We start from the raw sequence: 16,385 nt of genomic DNA, 5'->3' as shown, positions 1-16,385 counted from the left end.
TAGATATTTGTTTACCCACATTCATAGCATGTTTAGCAGCCAAAAGGTAGAAGCAACCCAAGTATATAGCGACAGATGACTGGATAAACAAAATGTGGTATCTATATACAATGCAATATTATTCAGCCTTAAAAGGGAAAGAAAATTCGGCCATATGCTAAAACTTGTATGAACCCTGAGGACATTATGCTAAGTGAAATAAGCCAGTCACAAAAGGACAAATGCTGTATGATTCAGTTTTTTTGAGGCAACTAGAGCAGTCAAATTCATAAAGACAGAAGGAATGGTGGCATAGCCTGGGGCTGGGGAAGAGGAGAATGGGAGTTGTTTAACGGAAAGATGAAAGGGTTCTAGAGATGAATAGTGGTGACTGCTGCACCACAAGGTGAATGTACTTAATACCACTGAATGGTACACTTAAAAATGGTTAAAATGGTAAATTTTATGTTATTTTAACACACACAAACACACACACATACAAACATGACCTAAGAAGTAAAGTACAAAATGAACTGTTCTTCTTGGGACTTCCCTAGTGGCGCAGTGGATAAGACTCCGCACTCCCAATGCAGGGGGCCAGGGTTCAATCCCTGGTGGGGGAGCTAGATCCCGCATGCATGCCACGACTGACAGTTCACGTGCTGCGACGAACGAGCCCATGTGCCACAACTAAGACCCGGCTCAACCAAGTAACAAATAAATGAATTAATTAATTAATTAATTAAATATTTAAAAAAACAAAAACAAAAATGAACTGTTCTTCTCTTTGCGCCTTAGAAAAAAATGAGCTTCCAAACCAGTCAATGTAACAGGCTACCTGCTGGGTTTTGTCAGTAAGGCTCTGCTGAATCAAGAGGTCTCACAACCTGGCTTATCAAGGTTAAAAGTTCCTCAGAAATGATTTCAGAGAAATGAGTCAGCTCTAACTGGTGATTCTGCAACTACTGCAAAAGAAACGGGGAAAGCACTTTAGGACTTGACTGTATAAATGATAAATTAAACTCTTTAGAGCCAAAGTTAATGAAAAGTTGTCTAAATTCTTGGTATTTAGGATACCTATTGAGAAAAACTGTATTAATATATTAAACAGTGAAAATGCATTTTTAAATTATGGAACCAATATTTTAACTTCAATTTTGTTTTGGTCCACATATTTCTTCTTCTATCATTAGAAACCACAAAGACTTCTAATGGGAAAAGACTTGATTTAAAAAATTATGACTAAATAAATTAATAGAGTAAAACTGACAACAGAGGAAGTTTTTTCCTCCTTGTTTTTTTCATCATTTGTTTTTTTCTAATTGAAGTATAATTGATTTACAATGTTGTGTTAGATTCAGGTGTACAGCAAAGTGACTCAGTTATTTATATTCTCTTTTTCAGATTCTCTTCCACTATAGGTTACTACAAGACATTGAATATAGTTCCCTGTGCTATACAGTAGGTCCTATTGTTTATCTATTTTATATATAGTAGTGTGTATCTGTTAATCCCAAACTCCTAATTTATCCCTCCCCCCTTCTTTACCCTTTGGTAGCCATAAGCTTGTTTCTATGTCTGTGAGTCTATTTCTGTTTTGTAAGTAAGTTCACTTGTATCATCTTTTTAGATGCTACACATAAGTGATATCATAAGATATTTGTCTTTCTCTCTCCGACTTACTTCGCTTAGTATAGTAATCTCTAGGTCCATCCACGTTGCTGCAAGTGGCATTATTTCATTCTTTTTTATGGCTGAGTAATATCCCTGTGTGTGTGTGTGTGTGTGTGTGTGTGTGTGTGTGTAAGTCTTCTCTTAATAGAAACAGGTAGAAGCAGAAAGAGAGCCATAATCCACCAGCAGTACTTTTTCCTTTCACTGCAATCAGTTTTTATTGCTGATATAAAAAAATAATTTATTTCCTAAGGATTTCTAAGTATAACAGAAAATCTAAGACCTCAAAAATTAACTTTTCTTGAGTTCTAGTTTCCACCTAGCCTTCCCCTGTGAGCATTTATAAATATCAAGCATGCCTAAACCTTGGACAGGTACTGGCTCCATTTTATAGGTAGATAAGATTAAACATGTTTCGTGTTCATGGTCACTAAAGTGGTGGTAAATTCAACCACAGTAATTAAAATAAATGGTTGTATTTATCTTCCTATTCTAAAGTCCAACAGTTTACATAAATGAAGGAAAAAACAAAATCATTAAAGACAGATTTTTAAAGAGCACCTTATTTTGGTGGAAAATACTGTTTAAAATTGAGCTTAAATATGCTATGTGTGGTTATGCACAAGTAACTCTTTGGGATGCAATTACAGCTACAAGTTAATGTTTTTAAGCTTACTACTATTTTTAGTAGAATTAAACAAAAGGAATATGGAAATAGTTAATCTATAGGATGACTGCTGCATAATTAAAGGTTACCCCAAAAAAAGCCTGAAGGAATATTTTTCAGTCTTAAAAAGGAAGACAGGACTTCCCTGGTGGTGAAGTGGTTAAGAATCCGCCTGCCAGTGCAGGGCACACGGGTTCGAGCCCTGGTCCGGGAGGATCCCACATGCCGTACAGCAACTAAGCCTGTGCACCACAACTACTGAGCCCACATGCCTATAGCCCGTGCTCCACAACAAGAGAAGCCACTGCAATGAGAAGCCCACGCACCGCAATGAAGAGTAGCCCCCGCTCGCCGCAACTAGAGAAAGCCCACAGGCAGCAACGAAGACCCAATGCAGCCAAAAATAAATAAATAAATAAAATAAATTATAAAAAAAAAAAAACCAAAAACAACTTAGATCTAATTTCAAAGAAAAAAAAAGTTAAAATGGTAATTTCACATTATGTATATTTTTACCACAATTTTTTAAAAATTGAAGGCTTACAAGTTTTGGCATTAAAACCATAATTTCGTGGTTTCAAATCTAAGTGTTCTAATAACAATAGCAAAAATGGAAAGCGGTTATGCTCTTATAAATCTATTACTAAGAATCGCGTGGCATATTTGCTGATGGGCTTTATGGGACCCTAAAAAATTCCCTAGTTAACTTTAAGAATTATAAGATGATGGGTTAGCAGAGATCTGGTCACAAAGTGCAGCTTACCATTTTTTTTTTAAAACAGATTTTTTGGGGGCAGATATGTGATCAGATTCTGCTTCAGACAGATTCTGCTAAGTACAAAATTCACAGAGGATAAAGTGAAAAAATTATTTTTCTACATATTCTGTGTCCAAAACACAGCCCTTACTCTAGGGCCAAGAGTACTTCTGTCTTAAATTCCAAAGAGCCTAGGCCTGCAGTGTCATTACATTCTTGGCAATCCCTTAAGACTCACAAAACCTGCTACTCAGGTAACTCGAAGCAAAAACCATCAAACATGCAGGCGCCCTGGAAGTAATAAGCAGATAAACACACCTGCCTAAGGAACAAGAAATCTTTCTGTACGGCAGCAAAGCCCTTAGAACATCCATGGGATGGATGCCTCACTGAAGGGACAAACTCAGGAGAAATCTAAACTGTTAACTGTAACAGTGGGATTTCTTACTTCCTTAACCACATGCAGTATAAAAACTAGATATATTTCTTATATGAACAACTAAATGGTTTAAAAGGCATAAACCAAGAAAGCATACAGATCACATGAAACCGTTTTGTTGTTGTTGTTGTTGTTTTTAAGTTCCAAATGGTTATGTACAAATGCCGTAGCCTTTACCACACCTGCAAGTAAATTTGAACTTCGGGTTTTGCCTTTTTCCAATTTAACTTTGGTGCTAATTACATCTCCTTACTATCCAGAATAAAAAAGTTTGCTATTTCCCACTTCTGAACTCTTTATTAAGGCAGCTCCATACTCAAGAGGTTAGAAGGGCACCTAACTCCCCACTAGGAAGCCTAAAGCCACCCACTGTTTGATGCACTTGTTTTAATTATTTACAAATGACTTCAAATTACTCACTAAGAAACTCCAGCCTAAAGTCCTTCTACTTAAACAACTCCTCTGCAGTTTCTTCCAGTGGAAACAAACACAAAGCTACACTCCAAATGGCTCCAACCACCATGACACAGCACATTCAGGAAGCTACTGTGCCCCTCCCCACACAATCAAAAATAACATTCAAAGAACCATGGAACTCCCCAGGTGTGGTTACATAAATCATATCTAGAAGCAAGACGAGCATCTATAAAATGTGTGTCTTATTCTAATTCCAACACCGGAACTCCATGCCTGTTAATAGACACATTTTAAACCTCTATCAAAAGTATTAGCCATCGCTTCAAAATTACCTTCAGATTAAGGGTTTGTGTGTGTGTGTTTCTTTTTTAATTAAAAAAAATTATTCTGGTTACGATGACTTAATTTTCTTCTTGGGGGATTAAACTAATTTATTTGGGGACTTACATATTAAAGTTTTTCAACAGCTGAGACATTCCCTTGGCCACCCTGGAAATCAACATGCATTTTAATATTTTAGCCTGACCAATCCTAAATTTGTTAAAGACAGAATCTGCAAAACAGTTCAATATATATTTTAAGCTTATAAGTCCCAAGAGCCTTTTCCATTAATCCATAATTTCAAAAGAATAGAAGGGTCTTGAGAATAAAAATAGTGGACTCTATTCTTTAAACAAAATGAAAAGCAGTAAATCAACGCATAAATTATTCCATGACATTCTATCTTGATAGAGCTCATTTCTATTCTGTGCTGTCCAACAGAAATTTAATAGAAGTCAAAAATGTAATTTAAAATGTTTAAATAGCCACACTTTAAAAAGTAAGGGACTTTTACCCACTGGTGGTCCAGTGGGTAAGACTCTGCACTCCCAATGCAGGGGCCAGGGTTCAATCCCTGGTTGGGGAACTAGATCCCATATACGTGCTGCAACTAAACATGCCGCAACGAAGATCCTAAGTGCTGCACTAAGATCCGGCACAGCCAAAATAAATAAATAAATAAATAAAATTTAAAAAGTAAGAACAGGTGAAATTTAATGTATTTTATTTAATGTAATATACTTGAAATATTATCTCAACATGCGGTCAACATAAAAACCAGTAATACTTTTTTTTGTGCTATATCATCAAAATTCTGTATTTTTAAAAATAGTTCTACTGGGGCTTCCCTGGTGGCGCAGTGGTTATTAAGAATCCTGCCAATGTAGGGCAGACAGGTTCAATCCCTGGTCCAGGAAGATCCCACACACCGCGGAGCAACTAAGCCCAAGTGCCACAACTACTGAAGCCCACACGCTCTAGAGCCCGCGAGCCACAACTACTGAGCCTGCGTGCCACAACTACTGAAGCCCATGCGCCTAGAGCCCATGCTCCACAACAAGAAAAGCTACCGCAATGAGAAGCCCATGCACCACAATGAAGAGTAGCCCCTGCTCGCTGCAACTAGAGAAAGCCCGCACACAGCAACAAAGACCTGACGCAGCCAAAAATAAATAAAATTTTAAAAAATAAAAATATAAAAAATAAATAAAGGTATACAATAGTTTTTAGTATATTTATGGAATTATGCAATCATCACCATTATGTAACTCTGGTACATTTCACTGCCCCAGAAAGAAACCTCATACCTATTAGCAGCATTCTCCATTCTCTTCCATCCTCAGCCCTAGGTAACCACTAATCTACTTTCTGTCTCTGTAATTACCTATTCTGGACATTTTACATAAAGAGAATCATATGATTTGTACCATCTTCTTTCACTAAGCATTTTTTTGAGGTTCATCCATTTTATAGTGTGAATCAGTATTGGTGCACAGACTAGCCAAATTTCAAGTGCTCAATAGCCACATGTGGCTAGTGGATACAGTACTGGACAACCTAGTTCTAGAACCAGAAAACTGCCCAATAAACAAGCATATCAGCCTTAAATAAGAGACCATGTTAGGAACTTCCCTGGTGGTCCAGTGGTTAGGACTCCAAGCTCCCAATGCAGGGGGCCCAGGTTCGATCCCTGGTTGGGGAAATAAGATCCCACATACCGCAACTAAGCTCAGGTGCCACAACTACTGAGCCCATGTGCCACAACTAGAGAGCCCTCATGCCACAACTACTGAGTCCATGCACTCTGGAGCCCATGCATCACAACTAGAGAGAAGCCCACAAGCCACAACGAAAGATCCCATGTGCCGCAACTAAGACCCAACGCAGCCAAATAAATATTAATAAATAAATAAATTAAATTAAATTAAAAAGAGTGTAACTCAGATTCTTAGGAAAAACCAACTCTGTTTTTGCAAAGTTAATTTTAAAATATATTTCACTATCTTGTCTACCTGGAAAGAGGAAGTTCATTCATCCTACAAAGTAGACTTTTAGGAAGATGTTCCACAGAAGTGACTTTATACAATTTGTAGCAGCAGGAAACCCTAACGGCATTTAGATTAAGTAATGACTAATAATTTAAGTAAATAAATTATCAGAGGGTGCTCTTTCCATTTTCTCATAGGAGAAACAATCACAAAACTACCCTTTATAGATAAAGGCAAGCACTTAGTTTGTAGTCTAAGACACAGATTTTTTTTAAAAAATTAAGGAGAGGGTGTGGGTAATGAAATCTTGCCTAATTCTGAGCTTCAGAAAATGCTAATGTTTATTTTAAAATGAGAACACCACATTTTCCTTTAGTTCTGTGCATGGATGATCCCTTTGTTCAGGGCAGGGTAAAATTATACCATGACTTCTGAGAATGACCATAGAAGGCCTCCAAGTGAAAACAACCCAAAAAGGATAAAAGAGAATAACAAGGTCTCTGAAACTGCTCTGAGTAAACTTTCACCATAAGTAAAAAAGACTAACAGAGGTTTTGATGTCATTCCAAAAGTTTAAAACATAAGCAAGGTTATAGGAACTTACATTTTCTATATAGCCCTGGTGCTGATAAAGACAAAAATAAATGTACCCCTTTATTTGTGGCTTTAATATTTCTTAGTGACTTCCGAGTGTTCTCTGATCAGGAATTAGGCCATGTTTAACTCCCTTGTCAAAGAGGAAAGCTGACATAGAGGCTATGCACAAAGCAGTCATGACACTAAAAATATGCAATTTAAGCATTTCTTTGTAAGAGTTTGCTTCTAAATCAAACAAATACAATCTAGCATAGCATTTTTAATTTTAAAGTTTGTTGTTTAGGACTTTAATGTGAATTACTTTTTGTTAATTTTTAAGGCAACATTTAAAAAATTTACTTCAAGGTTAAATTAAAACTAACAAGATACCAAGTCACAAGTTTACCCCAGAAACCTATTTTCATTCCTTCCACCTAACAATCAATCAAACCAAAATAAACTCCAGCACAACCCCAGTGGAAAGAATGAAAAGGGGCATGGGAGAGAGTTCTTTACTGCAAACAGACTAACAACTAAAAGCAAGTTCCTGGGGAACTTTGGTAATTAATTTTTTGGTAATAAATTCTTTAATACTAAACGCAGACCATGCTGTGATGTACCCAAGCAGCAGCATGGCAGAAGCTGTTTTTCAAGCCTTAGTTTCTAAGGGGCATAAGACAGAAAGTTACAGTTAAAGCAAGGGAGTAATAACGGAAAGATGCACTGAAAATAGTAGCATTCACACCAGCTTCCAGTCTTCGGCTCCTCAATCCTTTATTTGAAGTGCCGCCTCCTTCGCATGAACAAACCTGGGTTAACTGGCACCCACTTCACAGCCTCTCCTCCCCTAAGCAGCCGGTCACAGTGCGCAAGCCCCGCCCCCTGGGCTGAGGGCCAGGCAAAAACTCCGGCAAAATAAGGAAGCCTCTGGGAGGTGGCAAGCAGCCAACTCAAACTGGATGATTCCAGTTTAGTCTGGTTTGAGTCACAAACAAGCAGTTCCTAGCTTTCCCCACCATATTCAGAGGCACTGGCTGCTCAGGCTGCGCACAATGAACTCTCCTCATTTATTCTCAGATCTAAGCCTACCTCATTCTCATTTCCCTAGCAGCAGAGGCTCGAAATGAAAGCAAGGTTCCCAATACAGCAAATATGGGTCAGTCCCGCACTTGTTTCCGAAGCCAACTGCCCATTCCGCACAGAACGCTAAAACTGGCAACAACTACACCTCTCAAAAGCCTTACTGAAATGCTGTACTTGACAAAAAAGGAAAAACAGAAAGGAACTAGTCTGATTTATAAATCTCCATAATGAAAGTTAAGCCCACCAGAGCAATTAGAAAGCAAACACGTCCATTTTCCATATTTAGCACAAAAAAAGGCTTGGCTGGCTAACATGACCCCAAAAGACAGAAGTGTATAGCTTACTGCCCAGTAACAAACTACACAATAGCCTACAAAGGAATGTTGTTTCCAAAATATGGGCTCTTCATTTTGCCTGCCACTGATGAGAATGGAAAAAAATACTACCAATAAAATAAAAATAAAAATAAAAATAGGGACTTCCCTGGAGGTCCAGTGGTTAAGACTCGTGCTTCCAATGCAGGAGGCGCGGGTTCGATCCCCAGTTGGGGAGCTAAGATCCCATACGCCGTGCGGTGCAGCCAAATAAATAAATAAAAATAAAAATTTATGTATACATTAATATATATGGGGGGTGTATTTCTCTTCAAAGCACACACGGCTAAACAGAAATTATCTACTATTCATTATTATAGATAAGATCACCTTTGATGATAAAACTTCAGACAAATGTGTTTTTATAAGCATTTCAATGATCACCAAAAAACCCACTAATTATTAATTCCTTTAACAACTTTAAGAAACTGACTCTTACTTCATATATGTACTTGTTAAAACTGGTGCCGTATCTGACAGGTTCTAGCACGTAATACGTATCATAACAAATTATATAGCCAGGTAATAAAATGAGCATTCCTTCCCCCAATCAACATTCTAAATAAGCATACTTTAAGAGAAATGGAAAGTACACTGTCACTATCACTCTGATACATGCATTGCCACCATATCCAATAACCACTGGGAACTACATTTTCAGCTTCATCCATGTTCTTCCACAAAGCTTCAGAATGACAGCAATTTTGAAAATTTTTCTACATGAATTTGAAAGGAAGTTCTCTCACATAAACTAAATGAACTGCAAAACTTCCTCATGAAATCAGACAAAAGGATATTTGAATACCAATTCCCCCTCTAAGAAACTGTAATCTAAAACATCTAGATCAGGACTTCCCTGGTGGCGCAGTGGTTAAGAATCCGCCTGCCAATGCAGGGGACACGGGTTCGATCCCTGGTCGGGGAAGATCCCACATGCCGCAGAACAACTAAACCCGTGCACCACAACTACTGAGCCCACACGCCAGAACTACTGAAGCCCACGCACCCTAGAGCCCGTGCTCTGCAACAAGAGAAGCCACCGCAATGAGAGGCTGCACACCACAACGAAGAGCAGCCCCTGCTCACCACAACTAGAGAAAGCCTGCGCGCAGCAACAAAGACCCAATGCAGCCAAAAGTAAATAAATAAAAATAAAACGTCTAGATCATTCACAAGATGATTAGCAGAACTGGTCTTTATTAAAAAAAAAAAAAAAATTAGGGACTGTCGTCGTGTTAATACTTATTTAGTTAAAAGGGTCACATTTCTTTTAACTTTAACTGTTGTAAAAATCCAGAATTTGGTCAATATTCTAATTACTATTTAACTATAATTCAGGTAAAATATTCTTATATTGTCTAACAGAAAAAAATTAATATGGTTGTAGACAACTTTTGATATATTTTATTCAAAACATATAAAAGAAATATACAAACAAGTTCTACAAATAATACCAGCAATAAGAAAGACTTTTTATTTCCCTTTCAATAAAAAGTAATATTCTAATGCAAAGCTAATATACTGGACAAGAGATGGGCATAAAGCATGCCGTTATCTTAATATGGCATCAGAGTTGAAAAGTCTGATTGCCTGCAGGTCTATAGGCTTTTCTTATTACATTAAACAAACACCACAAAGACTATTTCACATGCTAGTTTTCCTGTCCTGGAACTGATATTGTATGTGTGTCTTTTTCTCCCACTTCCTGTCTCCAAGCGTCTTCCTTATATATTCCAACTTATGAACCCAGGCCCTGGGCAGTGAAAGCATGGAGTCCTAACCACTGGACCACCAGGGAATTCCCTACATACAGTTTTTAAATCAACTTATTTCAATTCTTAAAATCTACTTAAGAAGAAAGCTTGCTCTAAAATTCTGATTTTTTCAAACAGGTAAACTAAGCACAATTTAAGGCCACAGGGCTTACTGAAAGCCACAGAGACAAGAGACAATGAGATGTCACCCACTACAGTTATTTTCATGTAGTTTTCTGTGCTTACTCCTACTACATTTATTTTAAGCGTTTCCATCTAAATGCCTATTTCTGTGATTAGAAAGAATAAAAGTCTGTAGGTTACTTGACATATTCTTCTTTAGACAAACCAAAAGGATTCAGAGGAACAAAAAGAAAAAGGCTAACAAGACACCTCCAAAATTTTTAAGGGGGCAGAAGACGGGGTTGCCTTTGATAAAACTGTAAAGATGCACCTAGTCATAGACACCCAGGTTAATTTAATTACATGTTAACTCTTAATTAGACATATGTAGATTTTGTTTTGGATTAGCCACAGCCAATGTTTAATCCAAAATGGCTCTATTCTTGGGACTCCATACAACCAGCTATTTTATTTCATAAATTTGGTGCAAAAAATAAGCAATATATGTTAAACAAATAGATGGATGAATATAAACTCAAAAGTTAACTTTAGGACTTCCCTGACGATCCAGTGGTTAAGACTCCACACTTCCAATGTAGTGGGCGCAGGTTCAATCCCTGGTAGGGGAGCTAAGATGCCACATGACTCACAGCAGGGGTCCCCCCCCCCAAAAAAAGTTAACTTTAGCCTGAAAGAAGATTTAGGGAAGTAATCTACTGAGGGGGAAGGGATAAAATAAGAAAAGGTTTTGGATTATCCAAATCTCAACTCCCTCCCATTACTTTTTCATCCATTTCCCCTCATTCATTCTGTAAACCTTTATAGGATATAGAATCAAGGGCTAACTGCAGCTCCAAAGGAGCCAGGACCCTTTTTCAGCAATCTGGTGAAGTCTATGGACTCCTTTTCAGAATAATGTTTCTAAATGCATAAAATAAAATAGGAATTAAATGGAAACAAATTATACTGACATAGTTATTAAAATGTTTTAAATTTTTGTGATATAGTAATGTCTTTATTAACATTAAATAACAATACCTAACACTTGAGTTTAATAACTATTTCCCAGTAATGATTAATATAAGCCCAATTTTGAGATCTCTGCAACTATAATAATCATAAATTACCTGTGTATTTATACTGAGAACAAAGTCAGTCATATACTGTTAATCTACTGTTTTTTTGTTGGCTACTTTCATATAATGGGAGGCAATGCTTAATTCACTTTCAGGTTAGTGAAAAGATGTAATTTTTTCCCCTGCATCTAAATTCAGGGACCAAAAAAATAATAATAATAAAATTTAAAACGGGAATTCCTTGGCAGTCCAGTGGTTAGGACTCCGCACTCTCACTGCTGAGGGTCTGCGTTCAATACCTGGTCAGGGAACTAAGATCCCACCACAAGCTGCGCAGCACAGCCGGAAAAAAAAAAGGTTCAGGGACCCTGAGCCAGCCTAATCATCTTTGGTTGTGATCAAAGTAAACAATGGAGAAACAAATCTCAGTTAAAATTACTTTAAGATAGTACGAAAGGATATTATGAACTAATTTAATTTCAATAAATTCTTCAACTCCTTTAGCCTGAATTAAAGCAAATTCTTACAAGATGATAGAAAAAAAAAACTGATAGGGAACTACAGAAATAAAATACGTTCAACTTCAATCAAGGACTTTTAAAATAAATGCTTTTGTGGAATTTATGTATTTAAATTTTTATGTTGAAAAGCAAAGAGACTCCCTAAATGACCAAGGCAGAGAAAGAAATAGACATACAGCAGCACAGGGCTGCACACAGGAAAGTGTGTAACATTAAGCCCCCCTCCTCCCCCAAACTTCTCACCAGCGAAATACTGTGAATAGTTTGGCAGAAACATTAAGTGTATCACTTATAAGGACTTCACAACTAGACTGTCATAAATCCCACGTTTAGTCATTTGAAATGCACTGCTAGGAATCTGTTCACCAAAGCTGTAACAATTAAGGGGGATGGAGGATGATTAATTTCCCAGTCAGTCATACAGAAAGAATAGCAACTTGTTTTTATAGATAAAACAAGCTATATTTTGTCTACTATAACATGTTGCTTTTAAACATTTTTAAAGGACTTGGAATGTCACCATTTCACAATCATGTTTTAAAGATTACAAAAAAGATCTTAGTTCTTCCAAAAGGGCATTAAATATTCTGAGTTGACATAACACCTCAAAATATTACATTCTGAAATCAATATAATTATAGAGGAAAAGAGAACATCTGATAAAAGGGGGGATGAACCCAGGGATAATGGATATACTCTGAACCCTAAAGGATTTTATTTCTCTGTACTTGCATCAATCACAATATAATGACCAAATCTTTTAACTATTTACATCAATTTTGCTTTTACCTTCCTATTAGCTAAGAATTATATCTAAGTATTTCAACTATTTGAACATGTACTCAGAGAAGGGCAATAAAAACACTTGGTTGGCTCTGCAGTGTGCACAAAGGAAGACCTGGCCCTATTCTTACAGGATGACACCAAAAGGCTCATCATTTGGTCATATCTTCAAAAAAAGTTGATGCTGTTCTTCATAAATCAACATAATCTGATTCTTAATACAATGTCCCTTCCACTTTTCCCAAGTTAGGCACTCTCATAGTCCAAATTTGCCTTCTCCAAAATACTGAAAGAGTCTCCTAACTGGAATCTCTGTCTTTCCTATTCTCAGTCCCCAGATGCCTTTCTAAAGCAGATCTCAACAAGATATTTCCCTTCTCAATCCTTCAACGGCTCATCTCTGCATAAAGAAAAAAACCCAAAAACATGAGCATGGTTAAGTCATACTAAATTATTTGCTGTTCTCAAAACATTCTTCCACCCACTCGTGTCTCTTCAAGTTGTTCCTTCTGCTCACAATGTTCCCTGTCTAGCCTAAAATTCGTCTCTTCTTGTTGAAGAGAAGAATACATATCCTTCACAGCCCTAAATCATAAAAACTGCCAGCCCTAAGTATGGATCAGGCAGCTGACAGAAGAGAAAATATCCTCTACGGTTGTAATTTAGTCCCCATGTAGATTTTCCAAGCTCATCCTGCCTTTGTGGCAGTTATCTTTCTAAATGTAAATATTCAGAAGCATATAACTGTTTCTTTTGATTATGTAAATAGGGAATTAGCTCCATCAAATTCATCAGATCATCTCTGGGTTCAAGCTTCTGAGCCCACAATGCCAAGGGCCAGATCTCAAACCACTGTAACTCCCACCAAAAGTACAATGCCATCCTGAAAGCTGTGAATTATGTTTCACCTCTAACTTCCACACTTCCACAATTGGTTGGCTTCTCAAAAAGGTTTGATCCAGGGCTTCCCTGGTGGCGCAGTGGTTGGCAATCTGCCTGCCAATGCAGGGGACACAGGTTCGAGCCCTGGTCTGGGAAGATCCCACATACCGTGGAGCAACTGGGCCCGTGAGCCACAACTGCTGAGCCTGCGCGTCTGGAGCCTGTGCTCCGCAACAAGAGAGGCCGCGACAGTGAGAGGCCCGCGCACCGCAATGAAGAGTGGCCCCCACTCGCCGCAACTAGAGAAAGCCAAAAATAAATAAATAAATTTATTTTTAAAAAAAAAGGTTTGATCCAGTGGAATGCAGTGCCATCCCTTTAATGATGTAGGTCTGGGGAAAATGACTAAAAACTTGAGTATCTTAGACAATTCTACGTAGAAGAAAGTGAATCATGACAAGATTTTATAATCAGTTTATAAAATTAAAATGAATACTGTCAATCACTTAACTCAATAATATACCAAATGAAATCAAAAGAAGTTATGGGTTTTACCCATGTCACAGAGCTGCAAAGCTGGAGCCAGAAACTAACTGTCCTGACTTCCTAACTCTCCTGACTTCCTAAACTAAGTGCTTGTTTCATTATAATATGCTACATCTTCTAGAATGTTTGAATTATGTCTAGATAGACAGATAGATATATAAAATGTTTCCATTTATTATTTTGAATTTGAAAATTTAGGAGGCCTAAAAGGAGCCATTTATCAATTCCATGATCATTTACTTTTCTTAAATTAATTCTAAACAGGCAATACTAAAGGAAAAATAATCTGGGCATTTTTAATCAGGTTGAAGAATCTGTATCTTGTAAATTTAAAACACACACCACCTGGGACTTCCCTGGTGGTCCAGTGGTTAAGAATCGGCCTTGCAATGCAGGGGATGCCAGTTGGATCCCTGGTCAGGGAACTAGGATCCCACATGCCTTGGGGCAACTAAGTCCTCACACGCCCCAACTACTGAGCCTGCGCACTCTGGAGTCTTCGCAACACAACTAGAGAGAAGCCGGCACGCCGCAACGAAAGAAAGATCCCGCGTGCCGAAACTACAACCCGACGCAGACAAAAAAATAAAAAATAAATAAATAATATACACACCACCTAAATTTAAAACTAGAATATCTGAGATTAACAGATTGAATAACAATCACTAGAAATGGGAAATACTCAAAAGACTATCAACATGTGAAGTACTGAATAGTAGTAATTATAGCTAGCAGTTATTAAAGGTTGTATTTATTTAACATATATGGGTATCAAGCTAAGCATTTTACGTATTTTTTTCATTTTAATATTCAAAATAACTTTATGAAGCATGGTTCTTATAAAAGATGAGAAAGCTGAGTCCTAGAGCGCTTAAGTAACTTGTCCAAAGATTATAAAAGTAGTATACTGTCTACCTTGATCTATTATTTCAAAACCCATATACCTAACTTCTAAGCTGTTTCTTGTTAAGATTATTTTCAATTTATTATTTTCATCTTTGGAATAAAACTCCTTTGTAAAAAAATTCCCAACTAATGAAATGAGCTTACTCAGCCTTAGTGAACAGCAAAGTTACAACCTGAATTTAAAGAAAGCTTTCCTACTTGAGCTTATAAACTGACTACCAGCTTGATGTTAAAATTAGTTAAAATGTACATAAGTTAATTTATACATTGATAATAAACGTGTCAACAATATATTTCACCAATACATCCTTACCCAAACAGCACTTTTACAAATTTTCAACCAAATAATAGAAATAGTATTATATACCTAAGAAATTAAGAACTTTTAAAAGTTCATTATGTGGCACAAGATTTGCTTCATACAACTAACGTTACCACTTTTCTTCCTTTTTGGCAATTTTAATATTGAGCAACTGGAGGATGAAACAGTATTTGCAAATCATCATTTAGCTTTAAGTACTTGGGAGAATGGTTAATTCAATGGCCACAATGCTAATCAAAGTTTCTTCATTCATTATATACATGATCCAAGATTACTTTCTTTTAAAAATATTACTATACTAAAAACCAGTACCACTGACAGTAGCAAATTTGTAACAATTTATTCAACAGCTCATCTGTTACAACAAAAGGCTGTTAACCTACCTGTCACTGCTGGTACTACTGCTGCTGCTGATTGAATCACTACTGGAGGATCTACTCCTAGAGCCGCTGCCGCTAGGGGACCTTGTGGGTCTAGACGCTTGGCTAGCCAGCCTCTGAGGAGACTGATTTCTAGACTGGGATGAATGTGGTGAGCGACTTCTGCTGTGCTGGTAATTCCGCTCTGGCCTTCTGCCTCGTACCTCCCGGGTAATATCATCCCTGTAGATATCCCTGTGTACCACACTGGGCAGTGTAAACTGCTCCCGAGCCCTAGGTTCGTATCGGGGGTCATGAGCATCAAAACGGTTTGGACTTCGACTCCGAGAAGTATAATAGAGCCCATGTTGTAAAGTCCGCTCGCGAGGATCTCTATAGTAATCCTGATCGTAATGTCTTGTCCGATCAAATCCTCCCGTCCCCCGTTCATGGTGTCCATAGGCACTATGTTCATAAGCACGCTCCCTGTTATCTGAAGCCCTGCATTTAGGAGGGGGGAAAAATATTTAATCAATCAGAAAGGGGAAAGCAAAACTAAAAGCAAGTCATGCAAACATTCACTTGAGCATTGTCTTTGTCTTTGCAACTGGTCATTTTCTAAACAGCATTAACCTACTTAGTAAGCAAACACTAATAAGCTTAACATTTTACTTGACTCCAAAACTTATTTTCACAGCTGAGAAATCACTGTTGTAATTGTACATTGGACTTTCATGACTAGTGTTCTGCAAGTCAGTTGTTCTTTTTATTAGGGATTTTCTGGCTTATATACAGAAATATACATATGCCATCTCCTTTTTATTTTAAATTTAATGGA

At 37.3% G+C, this 16,385-nt stretch overlaps 1 protein-coding gene and 1 non-coding gene across 6 annotated transcripts in view; one reads left to right on the top strand and one right to left on the bottom strand.

Moving 5' to 3' along the window:
• Nucleotides 1-16,385, bottom strand: part of SPEN (spen family transcriptional repressor) — an 82,801-nt gene that overhangs the window by 37,252 nt on the left and 29,164 nt on the right. For 4 of the 5 annotated variants that reach the window (XM_036851615.1, XM_036851624.1, XM_036851631.1 and 1 more), the window contains exon 3: nucleotides 15,572-16,048. The exons of the other annotated variant lie outside the window; for it this stretch is intronic. In XM_036851615.1, the coding sequence (XP_036707510.1) occupies nucleotides 15,572-16,048 (477 nt within the window). The remainder of the gene's footprint in view (nucleotides 1-15,571; nucleotides 16,049-16,385) is intronic. 5 annotated transcript variants of the gene reach the window in all.
• Nucleotides 5,884-5,956, top strand: TRNAW-CCA. Its single transcript has one exon. It is a non-coding gene; the product is annotated as a tRNA-Trp (tRNA).

This window comes from Balaenoptera musculus, chromosome 1 (genome assembly GCF_009873245.2).
Source record: "Balaenoptera musculus isolate JJ_BM4_2016_0621 chromosome 1, mBalMus1.pri.v3, whole genome shotgun sequence".
Lineage (NCBI taxonomy): Eukaryota > Metazoa > Chordata > Mammalia > Artiodactyla > Balaenopteridae > Balaenoptera > Balaenoptera musculus.
This window is presented reverse-complemented; position numbering and strand designations above follow the sequence as displayed.